Source organism: Ictidomys tridecemlineatus, chromosome 9 (assembly GCF_052094955.1).
Source record: "Ictidomys tridecemlineatus isolate mIctTri1 chromosome 9, mIctTri1.hap1, whole genome shotgun sequence".
In the NCBI taxonomy this organism is placed as follows: Eukaryota; Metazoa; Chordata; class Mammalia; order Rodentia; family Sciuridae; genus Ictidomys; species Ictidomys tridecemlineatus.
Window position 1 is genome coordinate 10932208 of NC_135485.1, and position 24850 is coordinate 10957057.

The 24850-nt window shown below is 37.9% G+C and overlaps 1 protein-coding gene across 1 annotated transcript in view; it reads right to left on the reverse strand.

The window, feature by feature from the left end:
* Tapt1 (transmembrane anterior posterior transformation 1) overlaps nucleotides 1-24850 on the reverse strand; it is a 54325-nt gene that overhangs the window by 4687 nt on the left and 24788 nt on the right. The window contains exons 4-13 of the mRNA XM_078021113.1: nucleotides 19720-19882; nucleotides 16711-16846; nucleotides 14909-15006; nucleotides 14664-14733; nucleotides 9560-9640; nucleotides 6880-6989; nucleotides 5272-5331; nucleotides 4839-4907; nucleotides 2330-2406; nucleotides 12-172 (exon numbers count right to left, since the gene is read on the reverse strand). Of these exons, the coding sequence (XP_077877239.1) occupies nucleotides 12-172; nucleotides 2330-2406; nucleotides 4839-4907; nucleotides 5272-5331; nucleotides 6880-6989; nucleotides 9560-9640; nucleotides 14664-14733; nucleotides 14909-15006; nucleotides 16711-16846; nucleotides 19720-19882 (1025 nt within the window). The remainder of the gene's footprint in view (nucleotides 1-11; nucleotides 173-2329; nucleotides 2407-4838; nucleotides 4908-5271; nucleotides 5332-6879; nucleotides 6990-9559; nucleotides 9641-14663; nucleotides 14734-14908; nucleotides 15007-16710; nucleotides 16847-19719; nucleotides 19883-24850) is intronic.

Sequence of the window (24850 nt, forward strand, 5' to 3'; positions counted from 1 at the left end):
AGCACATGTACCTTGAGAGGGTCTGCATTTGTTGTGTGGTTTGCTGGATGGTTTGCCCGGAGCGCTGGCTGGGGGAGGGTCGAACAGCTTGTCCTCCATTTTGGCCTCCTTCACGTACTGGCAGGACTTCCCCAACAGCACGATGCTATTAAGTATTTTCAGGGATATCAACCTAACAATGGAAACAAAACAAATGACCACTGTTAGAATTCATGGAAACACCACGCCTGCCATCTCCTATTGTTGCTAATAGGAAGGTGGTCCTGGTGAGAAGGGGTGGGCCTGTGAGCCAGGACCTAGCAGAGGACACAAGTTCTTCAACCAAAGCCCAGAGTCCCCAAGGCTTCTGTCACCAGGGAAAACTTTTGATAAAGTCCTTAGTTCTGTGCCATTAATCATTACCAGTTAGAAGTTTTACCACTATTAAGTAATTTAACATTTATTCTCTTACTACAAAACAAATACATTTAATACATGCAGATGAATAAGAAAGAAAATTGAAAAATAATGTCAATCTCTGTGGCATCTGGTACCCTGTCCTTCAGTGTTTGCTCTGGGCACACATCCTCTTATTCTTTCTCACCGTGCAGAAATGGGGCCCTCACAAAGCAGGAGGGGACTGGGAACCCCCAACAGGACCCAGAACACCAACATGGGGTCCAGCATCTGAATGGAGTCCTGCATGGACCAGAACTCTAGTTGGTGATTTCTGCTCACACAATTCTAACTAAGCAAAGGTTTTCAAGTATATATACATATGCTTCACTTCTAGTTTTGTTTATGTGGAAAAAAAAACCCACTAGAACAATTAACTTGTTAAACAAAGAGGAGAACAATTACAGCAAAACCACTTGATAAACTTGGCACAAGCTGACTCTGAGGGGTGATGAGAGAATCTGTATGAGAACAGGAGGATCTCATGCTTTTTAACGTCAAAAATCTGAAAAGAGTTAACTTAATAAAATAATATTGTCCCCTCCAAGACTCATGCTGAAATGCATTCCCATTATGAGCTATTATGTGGTGAGACCAGGGGATTAGGGCTCTGCTCTCTTGAATGGGTTAATGGGGTACCTCAAGAGGGAGTCTGCTATTAAAGCCACTTTGATTAGGTCTCATACTTGCTCCCAGTCTCTTGCCATGTGATGCCTGCATGGCCTCAGGACTCTGCCAGCAAGAAGGAATCATCAGATATGACCCCCGAAACTTGAACAAGAACTGTGTGACAAAATAAATCTCTTTTCTTTATAACTTACCCAGTCTGTGCTATCAGCAACAAAAAACAAACTAAGTAAAGCAGTTTTGTGTTCATTCAATAGTAAATGGTATGCAACCTGATCAGAATTATGTCTTGCTGTGGGCACCACCACCACCAGCCATTTAGCCTCAACCCAGATCTGTAGGGTGAGGGCCCAGATGGGCACTGTAGGTGCTGGCAAGCATATTTATTGCTCCAGGTGCATGGGGGAGAACTGTTTCCTGGCTGCTTTGACAGAGTGTCTTGTGTTGCACCTGCCACAGACCAGCAGTATGTGGGTAGCAGGCAAATGCAGAAAACACTCAAACTTGTAACTGAAACCTAGGGATGTCCCTGGAAACCAGACTTCATCCTCGATGAGGCCCTTTGGGGATCTATAGCTGAGATGATCTTGCTCTGCTTATTCACCCGCCCCCCACTCCTCTGGAGATGCTCAGATCTGAGCCCCCCAGACTAACACTCCTCAGCACTGGCTCCTATGCACCCTTCATAAACCAGGGTGGGGACAGGCTGCTCAGTTTTCTTTTTGAGTACTACACCCTGATCCCAGGCTAGGCTACTTGCATCATCGGTTCACTTCTTGAGAAAACCGACAGCGACAAAACTGCAATTTCATATTGTTATTTTCTTCTTACCTTTTATGACTTATCTTAAACAGTGTGAGTTTCACTTACTGTTTATCTTCCCCAACCAGAATATGAGCTACCTCAGACCAAGAGATCTACAGGTAAGGTTTAGCCAGCAGATGAGAAATGCCATTCCTGCTTCACTCCTGACCTCATCTGACACGGCGCTAGAGTGTGCTAATAGTTAAATGTGGCAATACAAAAAGGTCAAAGATGTTTTTAAACATGGAAAAAAGTCGGACTACAAAGGTTGACTTTTTTTCATAAAAGAAAATAGGGGGAAACATACTCTTAAGCAAAAAGGGCTTAGAGTAAGCCTCCACTGAAGAGTAAAATAAAATCTAAAGCACACAGAGAACAAACGCATGATGTGGGCATTACTCGCTTCCATTGTATCTTGCATTTATTTACACTTAAAATCATTTTCAGGAATAGGCCATCTTACCCAAAATAGAAGAGTATGACACAGGCATATGACAGGATTCCTTGCACTTTAATTGAGCTTGTTACAACTCTGATGAGCTAGCCAGAAACACAACAAAACACACAGAAAAAACACAGAAGGCTTATTAGTTAATGTTTAAATAGAAGATTTCAGCATGCTGATTTCAACCTGGTCGGCACATGCCTGTGGCCTTGGTCTAACTCCAAGGACAGCTTTAGATTTGCCAGTCCCTGTCAGGACCTGCCTGCACATGACAGCTTCTGGGGGACTCAGTTTTTTCAGGCAAGTCTGGGATGTGGAAAACTGTCACCGACTCTCTAAAGGCAGACCTTAACCTCGTGCACATGACTGACACCTCTGCTTGTACCTGACAGATACGCTGATCAGCTGATTTTTATAACTACTTCAGGAAAGCCTAAATGAATTCATCTTCTCACCCTGGTTGCTACCAGAACTGGATGGACCCATGTGGTGGGCACTTCCCTGTCTACCATCCTTAACTTCTTCAAGAATTCCCAATAACTTGCAGGGAGCATGGAGAAAAGGGAACCTTAGGAAGTTCATACTGTTCAAAAAATCTAAACACTATTAACAAATAAATTACTTAAAGGTTGGAAAAACTTCTCTTCTGGATAATTACAATTAAATACCTATTTTCTTACTTATCTGGCAGAAACACAGAAATAACAGCATTATCCTTGGAATTCTGATGAATAAATCTGGCTGCACCAGTCAAGAGGGAATGTTTACACATTTTAGATGTGCCCACAGATGAAGGCCCAGTGGGACGATTACATGGAAATTGAGAATCAGGAGAAAAACTGTGCTCATCCAGTAAAGTAGAGCTGTTGAATGGAAGGGTCTAGCAGGGTGTCTTAAATATCATCAACATATATTCTTAAAGATATTTTAAAAAACAGGATTAGTTAGGGGGAATGGATGTGTTCAATAAAGTTTCACTATGAGAAAACAATGGAAGCCCTCCCCTGTAACAGCCTCTAACAGGAAAATGACTGTTGCCATTTAGTCAATACATTCTGCAAAGTCAGGGAATCCACATTTACCCTCGCGACTGCAAATATCACGTTCCCAGTTGTAGAAAACAAATTAGAAAACATATTCTATTTTGTCAATCTCTTAAACTTTGACCCAATATTTTTTCTTTAAAATCTTCCATTTTTCTCAAATTCTAGGAGTTCCTTTTCCCAAGCAAAAACCTCCTGCTTTGTAATGGAATAACAAGCTATTTATGTAATTAAAAATATTTAGAATGTGGTTATCTGGAAAGTCACATTGACATTTAAGTAACATAAAATCTATTATTTAACCATCATCTGAAAAAGGATAGGCAAGCTGGTCTAAGATTCAGCTGGCTGCCCCACAATTTGCTGATACATTTATTTCCCAGTTGATTTGCCCAAGACTGTTTCTATAAGGGAACTTCAGATGCCTTTTGGCAAAAAGATGGTCAAGTTTGTTTTGATACAAGAACAGGTAGTCAAGAAGGAACATAATCAAATACAGGTGCAATCAGCAAATCTTAATTAACATTATAGTCCAATGTAGCTAGCAACTATTTACAAGACTGTGCTGAGAAGTTCATTAGAAGGATCAGAGGTGGCAACTTTTTTAGGGTTGATTTGAATTTCAGAACTACTTTTATTTTAAAAATGGTATTTCCTATGCATAACAGCAGGAATTTTCAATAAATTTTTTTTTAAAAAACTTTAGAAGTGGTGATTACAGCTGTGTGTGGTGGTGCATGCCTGCAATCCCAGTGGCTAGGGAGGCTAGGAAAGGAGAATCTTCAGTTCAAAGTCAGCCTCTGCAAAAGCAAGTGCTAAGCAACTCAGTGAGACCCTATTTAAATAAAATACAAAATGGGGCCGGGGATGTGGCTCAGTGGTCAGGTGCCCTTGAGTTTAATCCCGGTACAAAACAAAAACAAAAACAAAAAACAAACAAACAAAAAGAAGTGGTAGTTACAGCAGATACCAAATATGCCCTCATTGGGCACAATGTAGTTGGCTTCTAATGTTTTAATAACCTCAAATGCCATCGAAAGTGCTTAGCCTTGCCCATCAATCACTGCATGCCTTTCATAACTATCTCCTTAGGATAAATTCCTAGAACCAGAATAACTGCATCAAAGTTGAATACTGTCAAACTGCCCTCTAGTAATGTTGGATCAATTTATGTTGCAACCACTATGCATTCCAGTGGTCATGTCAACGTCCACCGCTAGAGATATCTGTTGAAAAAGAAAAATCTTTGCCAAAAGAATAAAAAAGAATATCCTCACTTTTAGAAAAGCCACTTATAAAAATAGTTCCTTTTTTACCACTTAATCTGAAAGAATAATGCCATTATTTAAAAAAAACCAACTTGTTTTCTTCCAAGTTGTTTAATTTTTAGATCCTATCCCTCTGAAGCAAACTTACTGATAATTTATTAATGTTATATAATGACGGCTATCTCATTTAAATACATACACACATACTGAACTTACTAAAACAGCCAGTGGGAGAGGAATAAAGCCCATCCTTCGTGCTACCGAGTCACTGTAGTCAGTGTACGCCTGCAGAGAAAGGAGAGGAGGGTTCAGATTCTCTGGAATTTAACCAGCATTTAAAAAGTACTGTTCACTCATCCCAGCAAATGTTATAAACAGGTGAGGCAATAGACAGGAAGAGAACCTAGTGCCTGTTCTGTAATTTAATAAGATGATGTGGAAATCTAATTGTTCACAAGAAGTTTTAAATGCAAAATTGTGTGTTACAGTGCTATAAAAATCATCCACTATGTAATATAAGCACTATTGCTGTGTAAATGCTTATGTACAGAACAGAGGTAAGCAGAAATGTAGTTTTCCTTTAACTAATACTTTGTGCTAAATTTAACCACTGTTGTTAAAGGGACTATGCCTTAGATAAAATGCTCACATTTTTCTGTCGGCTACTAACAAGGTCAAAAGCAAGGCTGGCTCTGTATTCACTGTAGACCTAAAGACAAATAAGAGAGAAATATTCAGTAATCTCATGAAAATATACCATGTGGAAAGATTTAGACTTTGTAAATAAAATGTTCAATAATTAACCAGGAACAGATGCTAATAACCAGACCTCTGAACACGAACTATTTGTCTTCCTGAAGTAAAGGTAAAACACAGCCTCAGTTTCCCCGAACTACTATATGCATAGGCTTTTTAAAGGTTTCTTTTCAAAAAGGAATAAATATTCAATGATTATGATCCAGAGAGTTTAGAATTTTGGGAAGTGAATATTTTAAAAGTAATGTATGTGTCAAAAAGAATTTTGAAATTTTAAATGAAATGAAGAGTTTAAAAAGTTATGATTGCTGAGTGTGGTGGAACATGCCTATAATCCCAAAGACTCAGGAGGCTGAGGCAAAAGGACTGCAAGTTTGAGGCCAGCCTCAGAAACTTAGTGAGATCCTGTCTCAAAATAAAAAAACAAAAAAAGGGAGGGCGGCTGGGGATGTGGCTTAGTGGTTAAGTGCCCTGGGTTTAATACCTGGTACAAAAAAAAAAAGTTATGATAATCACCTTCTTAGAAAAATGGATGCCAACATTAAGATAATATGTTAGGGAACAGAGTAGTGGCACAATTACAAGTGCAGTTACAAACTCGTTTCCACTAAAAATTGCACAAAATACCTGAAGCCTATTAAATTTGACTTCAGATGCAGAGAAAATGATCCTATGAAAATGGTATTACTCTCTACTGAGGCCAAGAAAGGAAATGGTAAAATCGCTTCATCAGTAAAAAATTTTCCTAACCATATTTTCTTCTAGTATATCAAATTCTTCAGAAACTCACAATCAAATCTTTGAACTGTAGCAACTGCATTCGATTTTGAGTCATTAAACAATAAGTGTCAGAGTAAAACTATAAATTAAAAGTACAACTCAATAAAATCCAGAAAACTATTAAATTAATACTCATTTAGGACAGAGCCAGGAATGTCTCAGGAATCTCTTCTATGGTTTACTATTTATCAATAAGCCTACAGCCCCTATTTCCAGAAATTCTACAGAGTATGACTGCAATGTAAAACAAATTCTTTGAAGTTTCATCAAGTACTTTCACAAGAAAAATATATGGTTTGAATTTAGGAACCAACTGATAATCACAGAAAAAAAATCAATTTTGGAATAGAAAATATTTTAAAAGCTACCCTGAGAGAAGTTCTGATGTCTTATTTTTAAAATAGACAGAAAATGATTTTAAAACTGAAGTGGACAGATAGTGACAGTGGTAACAGTTTATGAAGATTTTGAGTTGGTGACATCTGAGCTCAACTTCTAGCTGAGCTGCGCATTTCCAAAGCATGGAACTAGGGCTGTTCAATACTGAAGCAAAACCTTTCAGTAGTGTAATAATTTTTACAAGCTTAAAATTACAATATTAACTTTAAAGTAGTAGTCATATCCTATAATCTCCGTAAACACAATAAACCTAAATTCATTAAGAACTTCATAATATTAAGCAGTAAACTCTGAACACTGAATTGCTTACAGAAATACATACATCTGCAGTAATGTCATTGAACTTGGTGATAAAGGCATGCTTTACAATGTCCACAGCAATTTCTGAGGCAATCACCATACAGACATCTGGAAACAGCACCCAGAGATGATCTATACAGTACAGAGAAAAGACAGATAAGTACATCTCTTAATATGAGCAGAATCCAACTTAAAATCTCCACAGGGCAAAACTTAGTATTTCAGTTAAACCTTCATCAAAAAAACAACATTTTACCAATTTTAAGGGCAATTCATCCAACAAATAGTCACTCAGTATTTTCTGTGTTCCTAGCACTGCTTTGTCCGCGGGCCATGTTGCCTTTGAGGAGCTGACACCTGGGCATGACCAGGTTAGGCAGGTTCCTTGGAAAGCCTTTTAATTCTATAGTTACCTCAGTTGACAGTAAAGAGCTCACAGAGATACGCTGGAGTTAACTGAGCACATCTTTCCTTTTAGATCACTATGATTTAAAGATACTTAACGATCATTTATTTCACTGTCATATGGATGCAACTTCTTATTATCTGCTTACATTTATGATATTTACTAAAATATCAATTTAGTACTAAGTAGCTGATAAAAATAATACCCACAGATAACCTCCTAAGACCTGGAGGAAGGACTTAAGAGTGGGACAGAGCAAGAAAAGGATGGCTGGAAACGCTGGCGAAGACCTATGGAGACCAAGGACCTGGTGGCTGAAGCTGGCCACGCGCTGACGATGGACGCCAGGCACTGTTCTGAGTCTGGCATCATGGTGAGGCTCCGGAAACCAGGGGATCTCTTTCAACAAGAAACTCTGCAAGTTTCTTCTTCTTTATTTTCTGCAGGTCTGGTGACATCTGAACTCAGCTGCGCTGAACACTTCCAAAGCATGGAACTAGGGCTGTTCAATACTGAACAGAGGCCTGTACTACTGACACACATCCCCAGCCATTTTTATTTTTGAGACAAGGTTTCTCTAGGTTGCTGGGCAAGCATTGAACTTGTGATCTTCCTGCCTCATCCTGAGTAGCTGAGTTCACAGACATGGGCCACAGTACCCAGTTGTTTTTAATTATATTTGTTCCAATTCCCTGATCTACAAAATAAGGATATTAGAAGATGTTTACATTCCATTATTATGAGAATTAAATAAGATTAGAGTATATAGCAATGTTCCTGGCACACAAAATAGCTTGTTATTTTTTGGTTATTAATTATCCTGGGCACTTAGAAAAAGCTTCTACAAATGGTATTTTGGTTTTAAAAAAAAGCTAAAATAAAAGTAAAATGAAGGATCCACCAATAAGCACAGTGTCCCTTTGATCATTTTATCTTCACAGTACCAATGAAAGAAACTTAAGATAACCCATTGAAAGTCACAGTACAAATGCGAACATTACTTTGCACACAGAGGTGTTAAGCTTGAGTATTTGTCCTTTTGTGTAACAACTCTGTTCTGGGATTAATGACCCCACCTGGGGTCCGTGGGCTATACATACCCACTCTGTCTCATGAATACTGCTGGCTGACCTACTGATACTACCATTCATTAAAAGATTCCAGGTACACAAAGAATGTGTGTGTGTATGTGTGTGTATATGTGTGTGTGTGTGTGTGTGTGTGTAGGACATTCCCTGCCACAAATTACGTGGCTTTTGGGTATATTTAGATTAGAATGCATACCATTTAATATCTATCATTTGAGGGGCTGGGAATATGGCTCAGTGGTAGAGCGTGCAAATAGCACATATGAGGCCCTGGGTTCAGTCCTCAGCACCACATAAAATAAATAAAATAAAGGTATTGTGTCCAACTACAACTAAAAAATAAATATTAGAAAAATATTTTAAAAAATCTATCATTTGATGTTATAGTTTCTTTAAGAATGTAACTTCTGGAAATTTATTTCCAAGATCAAATGTATATTTCATTTTGTATTTCTTTCTGATTTTTCAAAGGTACCTGGAAATAAGCAATGAAGTAAAATAAATTAATAAAAGGTATTGGATGCCTAGAACATCCATGATATTGGGAGTGATAAAAAGAATGCAAAGCATGGCCAGCATCGTTAAAAACTGTTTTTTTTTTTTTTGCAGCACTGGGGGGAAAAATTCTAAATTACTTGAGATATCTGATTGTTTCCCACCCAGCCCACTTCAGTATCGTAACAGTCTATTCTTTCTCCCCTACCTGAGTACGGCATTAAATGTCTTAGCACTTCTGATATTTGCCACAGTCCCTTGCCTTGTGCCTGGCCCTCTGCACCTGCTTGGATAGTGTCTGCTGAAGAAGGGTGAGAATTCATGGACTGTGATAACTTCCTGTGAGCCTGAATTCAGAGATACATGAGGAACAAAAATCTAGTGCTTTACATTATAATTTTTTATCCCTATTTGGCCTAAAAATTAATAGTGAACAGGTAAAACACAAACATTAAGGAAGAGCACAGAATCCTCCAGTCAACTGTGAAAATGTCAGTGTGCAGGTAACCACAGCTGAGTGAGGCCCAGGGCTGACTTCAGAGCAGAGTCTGCTCATCCACCACTATGCAGCTCCAGAGTCAGAAAAGATAGAATCCAACCACACCAGAAATCCCTCCAAAATTCTCTGTAGTATTAATTTTATTCCATGTGAAAGAAAGATGTTGGTTTAAGAGTAAAATCACAAAACACTAAATTTGGTAAGAGCTACTTACCTGGATTCCAAGAAAACTGCTCCATGTTCCTTAAACATACTATCAGCAAAAGCACATAATTTGTGAATCGTTCCTTGATATCTGAAAAACGAAAACAAACATAAGTACTATAATTCATATAGATAATAACAGTACATATGTAAAATAGTTCTGTCAAAATATGATGAAATTATTATGCTACATACAACTGTCTGCAAAACAAACAAAAAAACCAAAAATGAATCACAGAATCTGTGAGGCACTGGTTCCAGGAACCTGTATTTACAAAATCCAAGAGGCTCAAGTCCCTTATATAATAACAGTATAGTATTTGCATATAACCTACTCCTTTCATATACTTATGTAAATGCTCTGTGAATATTTACACTGTATTATTTAGGGAATAACTACAAGAAATAAAACCTATAATATTCCGACCAGATGTCATTTTTTGTTGCAGAATATTTTTAATCTGTGATTGGCTGAAACCTTGAGTGTAAAACTCAAATATTGAGGGATGACTATACAATACACACACACACACACACACACACACACACACAATGATGCAAAATTGATAAGCATTTATTTCTTTTGGCAAGATAATTCTTGTCTAAAAATTCAAGTTTTCTTTTTTTTTAACCTTTATTTTATTTATATGTGGTGCTGAAACTCAAACCCAGTGCCTCACACATGCTAGGTAAGCGCTCTACCACTGAGCTACAACCCAACCCAGAAATTCTGTGGCCAGAAACAAAGCAGCCCACTTGAAAAGCTCTAGTATATCCTTTAGTCATTTCCATCTATTCTGCCACCTTAGCAACACTGTACTCTGTATTTCAATTCCAATTTCATGGCCTGTCATTGGTGCCCTTTTCTTCCATAGCAAAACTCTGGGCTCTGGCCATTACTATCTGTGTCTTCCCTAAATCCTCAGAGTCTTCAGGAGGTTGCTGAGGCCTTCCTTTGCAGAGTAGCTCAGTTCTTTGAGATGGGCTGGAGTTGCACCTCTATTGCCTTGAAGCCAGTGGGCACAGACTGCTGTTCTCTTTAGGAATTCTAGTGTTGTTCTTTATGTGATACCATGTTCTGGGTGTAAGCTCAGAGCAGTGAGTCTCAAGGTGCAGAGCATAGATATGGCTCTCAAAAGGCAGGATACAAATAGAAGGAAGCACATATGAGGTTTTTAAGTATGTGAGTTTTGGCTAGTTCTAGATCAACACATCCAATTTATTTTGTAATTTCAAAGGGGACATAGGTTTAACTAAAGTTTGCCCTAGAATAATTGCTATCAAAGTGTGACACAAAATATATTCTTTGTCATTTAACTACAGTTAATTTTAGATTTTTAATTCATGGGATTAAATTTCTCAAAGGTACATTGGAATTCTGTACAATTAACTATTTACAAAGTTGTCACTACCTATGTGCTATAAGGCCTTTCTAATTTTCATAAACAATATTAACAAAGAAATTTATTTATTTTTGACCTGTAGGATATGGCTTATCACATAATTCTCTGGAAAGAAACTGCCTTGAGAAATTTAGAACATCATTTGAAACAACCCAAAGGAACTTTTATGAACTCTAATAAAATAAAGCAAAAACAAGAACAACATTTAAATTAATTACATCTGATTCTTGAACACATCATACTACTGACATGGAGAAAATGTGCAATCATTCCAATTCTAAGCATGCTGATGAAAGGACAAAACACATCTTACTAGGGGGATACTTAAGACAAAAATGATTTTAGAAAAGCATATTTCAAAATATGATAGACTTATAAAATTCTGGTAGACAAATGTGATTTTATAAAATGAAGAATATGCACGATGTTAAGTTTAAAGATTAAAAAGGAAAGTACCACCATAAATAAGTATATTTTGATTTCAAGAACTCATTTATTGTGCACAGCTCAAATGTTTTTTAAAAAGTTTTTGTTTGTAATAAAATCTTATATAAACAATGAAATGAAAATATATTTATATACCATCTCATTTCCAGAACAGTAAGGTTTTCAATAAGATTAAACTTATATAGATTAAAAATCACAGCTTCTATAATGGGAATGTTTTCTCTTGCCCTTTACCAAGGAACTTAAAGCAGTGGTAAGCAACCCTTTTAGGACATCCCTGACATTCTAATCAGGTAGCTCCTTTGCCCGCTCAAGTACCACCAACAGATACACATCAACACACTTAGAGCTGCAGTCCAAATGGGAAATGAGTGACTACCCCTCCCCACAACAGCCTTCAAACTGATGGCAGGCTTCCAGGCTTGTTAAGAGGATTAACTCTCCTGAAGGATCATTCTGAATGCAGTTCACTATTAATAGGCAAAATTTTTCATTTTAGGCTTTCAAATGGAAAAGCCCTAGGTCCCACATTCAGTTGGTGCTTAAAATGAAGTGAGAAAAAGGATTAACTGTTAAAAGTCTGGTTTTATTAATTAAACTCAATTTCACTTGTCCTCAGACAATTCCTATAAAGAAGATGTATGTTCAGCTAATGTTGGAGGAATAAAGTCATTTTAAAACTCCCAAAGTCTTCTACATTAACCTAGGGTAAGAGACAGAACCTTATGCTACATATTTGGTAGCTCAACTTCTCAGGGAGAAAAAAATAAATCACAGGAAAATGCATACACAAAGATACAGTGCTGGGCACACCTTGTGGTGTGGCCATGACCTAGTGCAGAGAGGGCAAGAGCTGCAAAGGGAGACTCCTCATCCTCCCCTTTAACACCTAGTACTATTTGCAGTATTAGCATGACTGCCTAGGGCAGATTCTTGGGGTTTTAAAACTACCTTAGTATAAAGTTAATTTCTTATAAGAAATGAAGGAGTACAATGCAGATACTTTGTACTATAACATTAAGTATTTTATTTAACAATAAAAAGCAAAACTTTTTGGTCCTAATTACTAACCATTTTAATCTGTAATAAACTCCTGAATTTTTTCTGAGCTGATATGCATACCTGAACAACATGTCAATTTTTTTTCAGAATTTAAAAAAAATGAAGTATTGAATTTCTAATCTCTCTATGCTAAAAGGTTGTAATTTGGGGGATCTGTTTATGAAAGAGAGGAAAGAGATACTAATGATACAAAATGCTAGTGGCCAGATTTAAAAACCATTCACAATTTCCCTATAATTTTAAAGCCCAGATATATGATGACTGAAATCTTTTAAAACTTAAAATCTGGGCTGGGGATGTGGCTCTAGCGGTAGTGCGCTCGCCTGGCATGCGTGCGGCCCAGGTTCGATCCTCAGCACCACATACAAACAACAATGTTGTATCCACCGAGAAATGGAAAATAAATATTAAAAAAAAATTCTCTCTCTCTCTCTCTTTAAAAAAAAAAACTTAAAATCTATGTCTATAAAGGGCACACACTCAAAGCAGGCTATTGATATAAATTAATAAAAACATAATTTCTGCAAAAAATAAACTTCTTACAGTTCAATCAATATGTACTATGGTTAACTATAAGCTACTAATCTGACAAAAAATGCCTCCCTTGAGCAGCCTCCTTCTCCTTCCCTTTCATTCAGAGTCACAGCACTTGGCCCCACACGTGAAAGGAAAAAAACATGAACATAGAGACAGCACCTTCTGCGCTCAGAGCTCTGAGGGCTAAGGCTCATTGTGGTCCATGAAATCATCTGGACTTGTTAGTTTTCCATTTGCTCTTGTGATTCCTTGCCTAATTTTCTCCTACAGTGCTAAACATTTTTTTTTTTGCTTTATTATCTTCATCTGCTATTATTTTCCTTATCAAGAGGCAAAATTACATAGTGAAATACAGATCTTAAGTATACAATTTGCTGAGTTTTGAAAATGCTTAATCTGTGTTGCCAATCTTCTAATAAATATGCCAAAGAGTTCTCTTACCCAGAAAATTCCCTTATACTCCGGGATCAGTGCCTGTTCCCAATCAGAAGCCAGTCTTATTTCTATCATAAACTAACTGTATCCGATCATAAACCTCAAATAAATGAAATCCAATAGTATGTACTGTGTGTGTGTCTGGTTTTATTTTCCTGAACACAATGTTTTTGAGATAGACATAATAGGATGTATAATTAGTTCACATTTTTTCTTTCATTGTTGAGTAGTATTCTATGGTCTATTTTCCTATTAATAGACATTTCAGGTTTTGGCTATTGTGAATAAAGCTGCCATAATAGTTTGCAATGCTGAATTACAGCATTGCTGTTTAACTATATCAAGAAAGAAACTGCAAAGAAATTTTCCAGAGCAGTTGTAGTATTTTACATCCACACCACACTGCCTGAGTGTGTCAGGTAATCCATGTCCTCATTAACTGCAGGCACTGTCTGGACACCAGGGATCCTGGTGGGTGTGCTATGATCCCTCCAATGGCTTTCCTTTGCCTTTCCCTGGTGATGTTTTTTCTAATAATGCTAAATACCTTTTCATGGGCTTCTTGGCCATTCATACATCTTTTACAAAATGTCTGATCTAGTCTTTTGCCCATTTTAAAATTATTTTTTCATAACTGATTGGTAGAATTTGTAATATATTCAGGAAATAAAAAATACGGTTTGCTGTATAGATATCACTCTTTCAATAGTTTTTCATTTTCTTAATTTTTTTTCCCTGGTACTGGAGTTAACTCAGGCACTTTACCACTGAACCACATCCCTAGCACTGCTCCTATCCCATTTTTTCTGATTTTGAGATAGGGTCTTGCTAAATTGCTGAGGCTGGTCTTAACTTGCAGTCCTTCTGCCTTAGCATCCAAGTCACTGGAATTACAGTTGTGTGCTACAATGCCTGGAATTTTTTCTTAATTTTTTAATTGCGTGTAAGTCTTTAAAGCTCAATTTATTTCTTCATATGGTTAGTGCTTTTTGTGCATCCTCTAAAAATGTTTGTCTACACAAAGATTGTGAATATATTCTCCTAGATTCTGTTTTAGTGTTGATAATGTTCTAATGTTTTATAGCAAAAAACCATATTAAATTAACTTTTTTAGGAGGGGGTAGGGTCAAAAATGTTTTTTAACCTTTATCCAAATCAGCTATATTTATGGCAGTCAACCACTTTGAATCAATTTTAATTAGAACTGCAATAGAATCTAATTGTACATACCACTATTTGACATTTGAAAGAGATTGTTCTTTTCAAACTTCTTGAAAACACTTCCTTTAATTTCAACAAACTGAAATGGAAAACAGAAATATCTTTAACATTGTAATAGTTTCAAAAATCGATTTGCTATATATAAACACTTCCTGGAGAATAAATATTATACAGAACAAAAAACTTCATTTCATCTACAGTATCACCCCACAGTACTTTATAATCCCAAATGTAAAGCAGAACCTCATACTTACGTTATTAGACATCATGATAGTGAGCAGAGACTTGTTGTGTGAGTTAAAAGCTACATTTAGCGTTGTTGCCTGAACCATTATGAGAATCGCATGCAAAACTAATGGAATGTCAAGGAAAAACCCAAAATTTATTTCCAAATTATTGACAGATAACACTAGAAAATTCTGAAAGTGAATAATGGAGAAATGACCATGCTTCCTAAACCAAATATATGTATTTTATTGTCTTCATAATTCCCCTGTCAGTTGCACTTGACAAAAATTTGATAAGAGAAAAGGAATGCAATCCACATGAAAGAAGCCAAAGCAGAAAGGAGTTTCTGTGCATCCGTTTACTTAGACCCCAGTCCTCCTAACCAGTATGGTTCTGCTTTTTCTTCATCCCTGGAACGTGGCACAATGCTTGTGAAACATAACCTCAAAACAGCTGGAAAAATAAATGGAATAAATTATCATAAATACTGAAAGAAGAGACTTAGGAATATACATTCTGAATTAAGGTAATTTGAATTTAATAAGAAAAGAACATAAAAGCTGGTCTGGAAGTCCAGAAAAAAAAAAAGTCTTCTCTTTTCTTCAGGTAACATGGATTGTTAAGATAGCAAGAAATGTCTAAAAATTAATATGTTTTTCATCTGTCATGCAGAATTCATATTACATATGAAACAGTTAATACGTTATCTAAAATGGTAACTGCTTTACTCCACTAAAGCTGGAACAAGTTTCTGCCCTAACAGGTATCTTTCCACTTAGCCCTTAACTTCTCAAATATGAACCCAATTTCTTCTAAGTGTCACTAAGAAACACTGTGAGTGAGTCCTAACTTCACATGGAATTCCAGAGTAGGCATGCTTGGTGCGTGAATATGTGTGGGTACATGCACACACACAGACTTTAAACCAGGGATACACACACACACACACACACACACACACACACACACACACATTCTTATAAAGAATTCATGCCATAAAGAATATTACTCAGCCATAAAGAAGAATGAAATTATGGCACTTGCTGGTAAATGAATGGAACTGGAGACTATCATGCTACGTGAAATAAGCCAACCTCAAAATCCAAATGTTCTCTCTGATATACAGATGCTGACTCGCAATAGGTGGGGTAGGGAAGGAGGGAGAAGGGGAGGCTCACTGACTGCAGAAGATAGAATGGGGGAAGGAAGAGGGGATGGGAATGTGAAAGACAGTAGAATGAATCAAACATAACTTTCCTATGTTCATATATGAGTACATGAACAGTGTAACTCTACATCACGTACAACCACAAAAATGGAACGTTATACTTCACGTATGTATGATATGTCAAAATGCATTATACTCTCATGTATAACTAAAAAGAACAAATAAAAAATAAAATTAAAAAAAAAAAAAGAATTCACAGACTTAAAGATAATGCCAACAGCCAGGGCTGGTGGTGCTCTCCTGCAATCCCTATGACTGGAGGCTGAAGCAGAACGATGGCAAGTTAGAAGTCAGCCTCAGCAATTCAGTGAGATCCTGTCTCAAAATAAAAAATAAAAAGAAGTGGGGATGTGGTTCAGTGGCACAGCACCCCTGGATTCAGTTATACCACGAACAGTAATTTTCCAAAAGTTCAAAGGGTTGTTGTAAACATGAGGCTCTTTAAACTCATTTCCAATTTCTCAAAAGGAGGCAGGTATTTCAACTTAATCTTCTGGATACACACATACATCTTTAAATCTATGAAACAACAATCCAAAAAAAAAAAAAAGGTAGAAAACATGCTGACTGCTGGAATTTTCAACAAATTTGAAAGGATACAGACATAAAGAACAGCCATGAAAAAATGAGGGATCACCCCGATGTGGGCTCTCTTTCTCTCCTTAGGCTCAGTTGCTGTCCAGTAGAGGGCATCCAGGATATCTTGTCCAAATGATGAAAACAGGCGGTCAGCAACCTACAGAGAAATGGCGAAAGACACTTCTTCACATGCCCTAAAACATGGTACAATTCAGTGTCCCGAATCATCTGTGGGCTGTACGTGGGTCACCGCGCATAGAAGTTGATGAATAGAGACATCTGGTGTCTGGGAATGGTCAGTGGACATTTCCTCTGGTCAATTGCCCAGGGACAATGTGAATCTCTTTCCTACTTTGCCATGGCCCTCACAGCACCCGAGATGGGTGTGACCTGCCAAGATGTCAATCAATCTGCAAGAGATTACAAAGCAAGACTCCACCCTTGAAACCTTATCCCTGCCTTAAATAAACCACTTATCCCCTTAAATAAACCACTAAAAATATTTTCCTTTTGTCTAGTTCCAGAAACCATGTGGACTAGATCTATCAGGGGCTTTGTAGTCTGTAAATATATTTCTGAGTATATGTGTTTTGTTACTTGCTAATTACCTGAGATTGTAGGTGGCTTGGATTCCTCTGGGCAGAAAGAACCTCACAAAGAGACATTGGCCATCATCCTCTGCCCTGAAAATTCAGATGCAACTCGAATACTCAAGACCTGCCTAATATTTTTTTAAATACTAGTACTAGGTAAAGTAAAGAAAGGGGATCTTTATTTACTTATTCATTCATAATTCTTTATTCTCTGGCACATAGTAAGTACTCAAATATTTTTAGGATTTGAATTAGAATTTGTCAATTTGCTGTTAACAACAAGAAAAGTCTTATATTAGTGTCAATAATGAAAGTGGAGAGGCACATCAAAATCGTGGTGCCCCTGGTTTTAGCACTTTAAACTCAGCTTCAAACTTAAATTTAAGGACAAATATATCAGCTGACTCACTCTATGCACACCTAATATTTGTAAACAATGCAGTTGTATTTTGCTTGACATTTACTATATGGAATTTAAAATCTACAGATTTACTTCCTAAAGACATTTCAGGTACTGATCTCCTTGAACTCAGTGTTAACACAGATACATGAGAAGAGGGAAGAACGGTATCATGCCACCTGGGAGTCAGCCAAGTGCCACCTCCCACAAGAGGCCCTTTCCAGACCGCCCCATCTTCTTGTGGCCCCCACGACCTCACGCATTACCTTGGTCTTTCTCATCAGTTTCATCTTCATGGTTTTCTTGTTCACTGGCTCTCTCCCACCATACAGCAAAAGCTCCAGAGAACAGGCTCTGCCCACCCCCATCTGAGAGGCCTAAGACTGCACAGCATGCAGGCCCTGCAGTTGAAAGTACTTGCTGACAAACACTCCCTCAGGAGCTCTGACCACATGCCAAACTCTATGCTAAACTCTTTGTATTGTCTCATCCAGTCCCATAACTTCACTAATATCTCTACTCTACAGATGAAAAGTTGATTATAGATAATTGGCAATCAGTAACCAAGCCCAGAATAACCAGGTAGTAAGAGAAAGCATCAGGAATAGATCAAGAGGGAGTCTGTCTCTAGACCTAGAACCTGGACTCTTACCTGCTACACTTAAACCATATCATCAGATAAAGTTACAAAATTAACTATTTAAGCCATTTAAATTGGCAATTTGTGCATCCTGTTCCCTGACTCACTTTCTAATAACAGCAACAACACTACCCTGGAGAGGGCTCTGTTGAGTGAGGAGATGCACACATGAAGTTTGGTGGCAGGAGAAGCCCTTATGCCCTGCAGTCCCTATGAGGCTGGGCAGTATAGGAGGTCAGCAGGGCACTGGCAGGAGAGCAGCTCAGCAGCAGCAGAAGAAGGGCAAGGCTCAGGCCTATGTTTCCATGAGAGGGTGGGGAGAGGCTGGGCAGCCCTGCTTCACAGACTTCACTCATACCCAGCTTTCAGCAACCTTTGCCCCTGAGGGGGCAAAGCAAGTGCACAGGAACCAGCCTACAAACAGGAAGCTGGGTGTACACAAGGACAGCTAGGCTTCCATGGCTTCTGGAGAGAGATGGGAAGCCCTCACCTACGTAGTAAGCCACCAGGAAGGCCTGCTGCCCCATGTCACTCCACCTGTCCATTTGTCAGGGGAAATGTCCTCATAGTAAGTTAAAAGACAGACCTTACAATGGTCTAAAAACCCCAGGTGGCTAGAGATGTAGGTAAGTGGCAGAGCATGTGAAACCCTGGATCCCCAGCACCACTGAAGAAAACAAAAGGTATAGGAAAATGTAACTTAAATTTCAAAATTATTATATAATCTAGTATAGCTATTTTTAAAAAACTGATTAAGAGTCTGACTACAAAACAAAGTAATTTTTTGTAAAGTAAATGTGTAACAGCAACATTTTTGTTATAAATGTAATTTTTTACTTTAAACTGTATAAAGTGAAATATCTTTTGTATTAAAAATATGAAGTTTTTACAGAAATTGGAAAACTATAAATTTCAAAGCAATTTAAAGTGTAAATCAAGTAGAGCAAAAATATATATAATCACAGAATTTATTTATAGTCTTTAAAAAGTTCTAGTAAAAAAACATAACATGGATATCCAATGAACTTGCAGAACAAATTTCCCTGGCTTTTGACAGTGTACATTCTCTAAGGGTGCTCAGAAACATCCACAGTAGGAAAATTCCTGCACGCTGGAGGATACATCACACCCGAGCCTGCTGCCCCAAATGTGTCACACAGCCAGCAGCCCAGGCATCCTCTCATTAGAAGCACAGATTCTCCAGGCCCACCCTAGATCTACCAAAGCAGAATTACAATTTAACAGAGCCCCAAGCGACTATCACATGTTAAAGGCCAGAAGCACCTTTACTAGACTCTCAGGCACATTCTACACTGGGAGACTTGAGTCATGTGCAGTGGCCACGCCTGTGCAGACAGCACGCTAGACTGACCCTGCAGGGTCACAAGCACTCTCACCTCAAGCATGTTGTAGATGATGTAGAGCTTGATGACAGACTGCCCCCTTATCAGGTGGTACATCATAGAGTAGTCGACATAGTGCATCATGAAATAACAGATCACCAAAATGACGCCCTTCAAAATGTCACACACCTGGGCTGGCTGAAGCAAACGTCTGTCCCTGAAACATACAAGAAGTAATGAAATATGAATCTTACTTTATGTGTTCTCAAAATACACAATCTTTACTGGACATATACTAGCAAAGGCAATGAGAATTAGGCTGACCTTTTAAAAACTTCAAGCTCACAAGGAAAGTCATACTAAATGACTACCTGACAGTATAAATTTTTCTGCCTACAGAATACAAAGATGTTAAGCCAGAATTACAATGAGAAGTTAGGAGTCTTCTTCACAAGTGAACAGAAGGCAGGTATCTGCTGACAGAGAGCCTTTAAGCAACCGTTTTCTATGATGACATAAGCCTTCCACTTACTGAAGCACCACCCTGCTGGGCCAGCCCTCTCTACAATGTGAGCATTCTGTGCGCACCAGTCTGCACCTTGTACTTTTTATTCAAAAGCATAACAGGTTTCTCCATTTCAGTTCACAAGGAACTCCTATTTCCACAGCAGCACAGCGTTCCCCAGGCAGATATACTATCACTTATTTAACACACCCTTAAAAGATTTCCAATCTTTCCCAAGACAAACTATGGCATAATGTACATATCATGTCTCATAGATACATCTAAATATATTCTTGAAGCTGGAGTTTTAGGGTTACATTCACTTGATATTTTGATAGAATCAGATGACGTGCCCTCTGTGGGGTGTGCCCATGTACTCCTCTGCTGTCGATGTGAGGAGGAAGCCTATAGTCTGTGTGCATCCAACAGTGTGTGACAGGCTTCTGAGTCTGCCAATCTCGGGGGTGAAAAACAGTATCCAGTGTAGTTTCAAAGTTAATTTCTCCTAGTAGGAGAATGAACATCATTTATATAGAGTTATTTACCTTGCCTGTGAATTCTTTACTATTTTTTTGTACTAGTTTATAGGGCAGTTCTTATACTAAGGAAGTTCTCTGTGATGTGAATTGAAATTAATTATGAAACTTTTCATAATTAATGAGAATAATCACTTTTTAATTCTCGGGTTAGAGTATGAAAATCTAAACTTAACCTAACATGTCCAAGTAAAACATTTAAATAAGACAGAACAAAACATAAATTAAAAAAAGAGATTTAAGGTCTCTTTCACTGGAAAAAGAATTCCCTCTGACGAGGGTGGGAAAGATACTTTCTCCATGTCTACTGTAGGCTTATTCCTCAAGATGAAAGATTCCTCGGACTCCCTTATTGGCAGCTTTTATTGTATAGTACACTCAATAAAAAGGCCTGAGTATTTCCCTCAGTAGCTGCACAGCCTTTTATTTCTAATTTTGGCAACATTCCAAGCAACAATACCAACCAGGGTGAGCTAATTTATTGATCAGTCTCTGGCCTCTGAACCACCTGATTACAACTTGGCATTCCTTGCTACCTGCACTCTGGGGCTCTTTCCTAACCGCTGTCCACCTCCACACCAGGGGCTCTTTCTTAAGTGTTGGCGAGGAATCTTTAAATCTTCCAAACTATCACCTGGAATACTGCTTTACAAGACCATGTGATGGGTTCCAATTCGGTGAGTAGTTGTTACAGAACCTGTTTTCTACAATGTGAACTAAAGTTAAGAATGACCTTGGCTGATCTGTTTACATACAAAACATGGGATACTGCAAGTCCTGAAGAGGTGCAAATTCAAGATGGGTTACAAGTGGCTAGGAAGACATTCCAATGAGCCTACATGGGAGAAGGGTCAGAATGTGTCAGCTCACACATCTTCAAACCGGCATGAGAAACCTAGTGAGATGATTCCTGGTAGTCAAAGTCGGGGCCCTGGGTAAAAGCACATCAAGGACACTGAATCAATCCTTGTTATAGATTGGGATACCTAGGCCATACCCTTTCTTTTCCCCGATGTTGCCCCTTTCTTCCACACAGATTCCAACCCTTGTTGTCTTGTAGACCCCCAAATGAACTCCATCTCCCATATTCTACATACCCAGCCCAGAGCATAGATCTCTGCCAAGGGTTACCTGATAGCTCAGGGAATTTCCTGCCCCTACCCACACAAGACTGAGAAAGAAAGAGCTACTTCTGTCCAGAGTAAACACATTTTTAGTTCAAACACTGAGAGAAGGAGAACTGTGAACACTCTTAAGTTCCCTGGCTCATGTGTGGCCATCTCCACTCTGATGGCCAGGAGACGAAGTGAGAGGTGTCAGTGCAGATGGCACCCAGACCTCCTCAGAAATGCCTGTGCTGCTCCTCCTGTGACTCATGCACGGCTCAGCACATGCTGCTCAGCACATGGCAGCAAGCGTAAGGCCTTTGGATTTAAGGACTACAGGTCTTATGTTATAATTAAGAAAATGGTGGGAACTAAAAGTAGGCTAATATTATTTAAATTTCACTGATGACCAAAATGATTTTGTTTACTAACCAAAGTAGAAAACTACAGTTAGATAGAAGTCTCTTTTGGTATATGCCCAATTGCATTTTTTAAATAAACATATTTGCAACAAAGAAACAATTTGGTAGCATATCTAAGAAGGAAGATCATTGGTAAAACTGAGATCTACCAAATATTGGAAATATATATCAAAATAATTTAAAACCACACTTTTTGAAACAAGATAAGTTAAAATTAAGAGTAAACAACTTTAATTTAGTTTTATCTTACCCAGGATTAAACCAGGCTGTCAAGACAAAAGAAATGCTACAGTTCAGTTACGACAGGGCACGCACCATTGCAGGCACTCCGCAGAGACCCCTGTGAGTGCTCACAACAGTCCACCACTATCCCAGTTATACAGATGGGTCAGAGGCAACAGAGCAGATGCTTGTGGCTCACAGTGAACAGGGTGCTCTGTGGTGGGGCAGGGCCAGAAGCTTGGCAGCCCGGTCCTAGAAGGCATGCTCTTCAGAACCATCTATATTCACAACTTTTTACAAAAGAACTTTTAAGCTTATAGGAACCAACAACTCAGTGCTTTCTCTCTCACTAAAATTTAACACTATGCAACTTAACCATCTGAAAAACTGATATACCTCTCATTTTATTCTTTATTTCTAAAAATACAGGTAAAAACCTAAGATGATGTGTTTCCACTCAAACTCCTTGCTCTAAAGAAAATCTTCCACTGCTAACACTGTAACTGGCTGCTATAGAGATGACCATGATTTTCAAAATTAAAGAATAGTATTCAAATAAAGAACAAAAGAAGTAGAACCCTTAGGAAACAAGGGTCTTGTTTCCATCCAAATATCCTGGTTAATGAAATGGAAAAGTTGCAAAAATAAAACACTGTTTCTAGGTGGCCTTTTAAGATACCTATATGTATCATAGCCTAATAAGAAACCTGACTTCACAAATAAGTTTACTAAGTTACAACTTAAACCAATCACAGTATTTGTTCCTTCTTTGCCAAGATATTTTTAGATGACTATCTGGAAACATTTCAAACCCTGTAAGAAGCTTATCTATAGCCCTGCCAATCAACTTGGAATTGGTCTTTGAGTACTGCAGGCTAACCAACGTTTTTTGTTATAAATGGCTGTTAAATGGTATTTACTGGCAATTCCTTTTGCAAATATAGAAAATCCTAAGTGAAACATGTTAGGCAAAGTAAAACTCACTAATCTAATTTATGGGTTTGGCTGCACCTAATCAAGCAACATTAATAAGTTGTTCACCAGAACCTTAAAACATTTTCAAAATAAAGACATTCAATAGAAGTTTAATTTTCTATGTTCCTAATTTTTGCCTTTTATTCCTACAATACTTCTATTGCTCTCTTACTAATTATTACAATTTACCATTTTATATTGCAGAATTTACCATCTTAAACACCTCCAGTTGTTGTGGAGGGCTCAGAGGTATATGGTGACAAAGCTACATGTGGAGAAGATGATTTAGGTCAGGCTGTTCCTCCCTCTCTAGAGTCTACTACTAAAGTAACACTGGTAATGGATGGAAAGATCAAGAAGGAAGAGGCAGTGACAAAAATGAGCAAGGAGAATGGGAGAATCCTATTAATTTAAATCATTGTTGAAATAGGCCAGGCTATCAGCATGAGTTATTCCATTATAAAATACACAAACTGGATCTTCCCTTTCAACATTTCAAAACATTTGTGGTATAATTGAAGAAGTGAAGAAATATAAGACCTGTTAAAATAAAAAATCTAAAATATTTAAAATGGTTCATATTTTTGAAAGATAAGTCCCTTTATAATTTTAAAGTAAATTGGAATAAAGTACTAGGAACAAGATGTTTCCCTTAACTAGGAAACTGAGTTATTGTCAATATTAAGCATGACTGATATATAGGATTACTCAGCACTTTCACTGAATGATTAAAATCTGTATTTGGACCTTAAAATAATTTCAACCTATATTAGAAAACAATAATGGATTTTATAAAGCTATGTTCAATAATTTGAAGTAATGTAAAACAAAGTGTTTACATGGAAGCCCTGAAGGTGTGTCACCCACTCTGGTGTTGGGGATGAAGGTATCTGCTGTCCAAACTAGATCAGCATGTGCAATTAAGAGCGTTTCACCACGCAATTTTCATGTTGGGAGAAATTATGGTCAAATTCTTCATTAACAAACATGTCAAAGCTATAAGACCAAGTAAGGATGCTATTAAATGATAAGGAACCCCTTTCTGCAGCATGTTTTTGTGCCCAGATGGTTATGTTTGCCTATGCTGTTACTTCTGCATCACAATTATAATTCATTGTACTGATGTTGAGTTGGCCAAGAGTATAGAAGGAAAAATCAGGGTTTACTCACCACAAGGAGTCCCTGTGCCACCACCTTCCATCCTATAAAGGAAGTGAAAGTGCTCCTCCCTTCGGTCTGATTTACGAAAGAGAAAGAAAGAGAGAAGGTTGTAATGTTGCTACGCTACTTAGAGCGTCATGGTGAGGAAATGGGACAACAAAACCTGAGGTTAGAAAGACTCTAGCATAACACACTGCTCTCCACCGGCAAGCCCTGATCAGAGGAAGCAGCAGGCGTACTTCCTCCCCAGAGAGACAT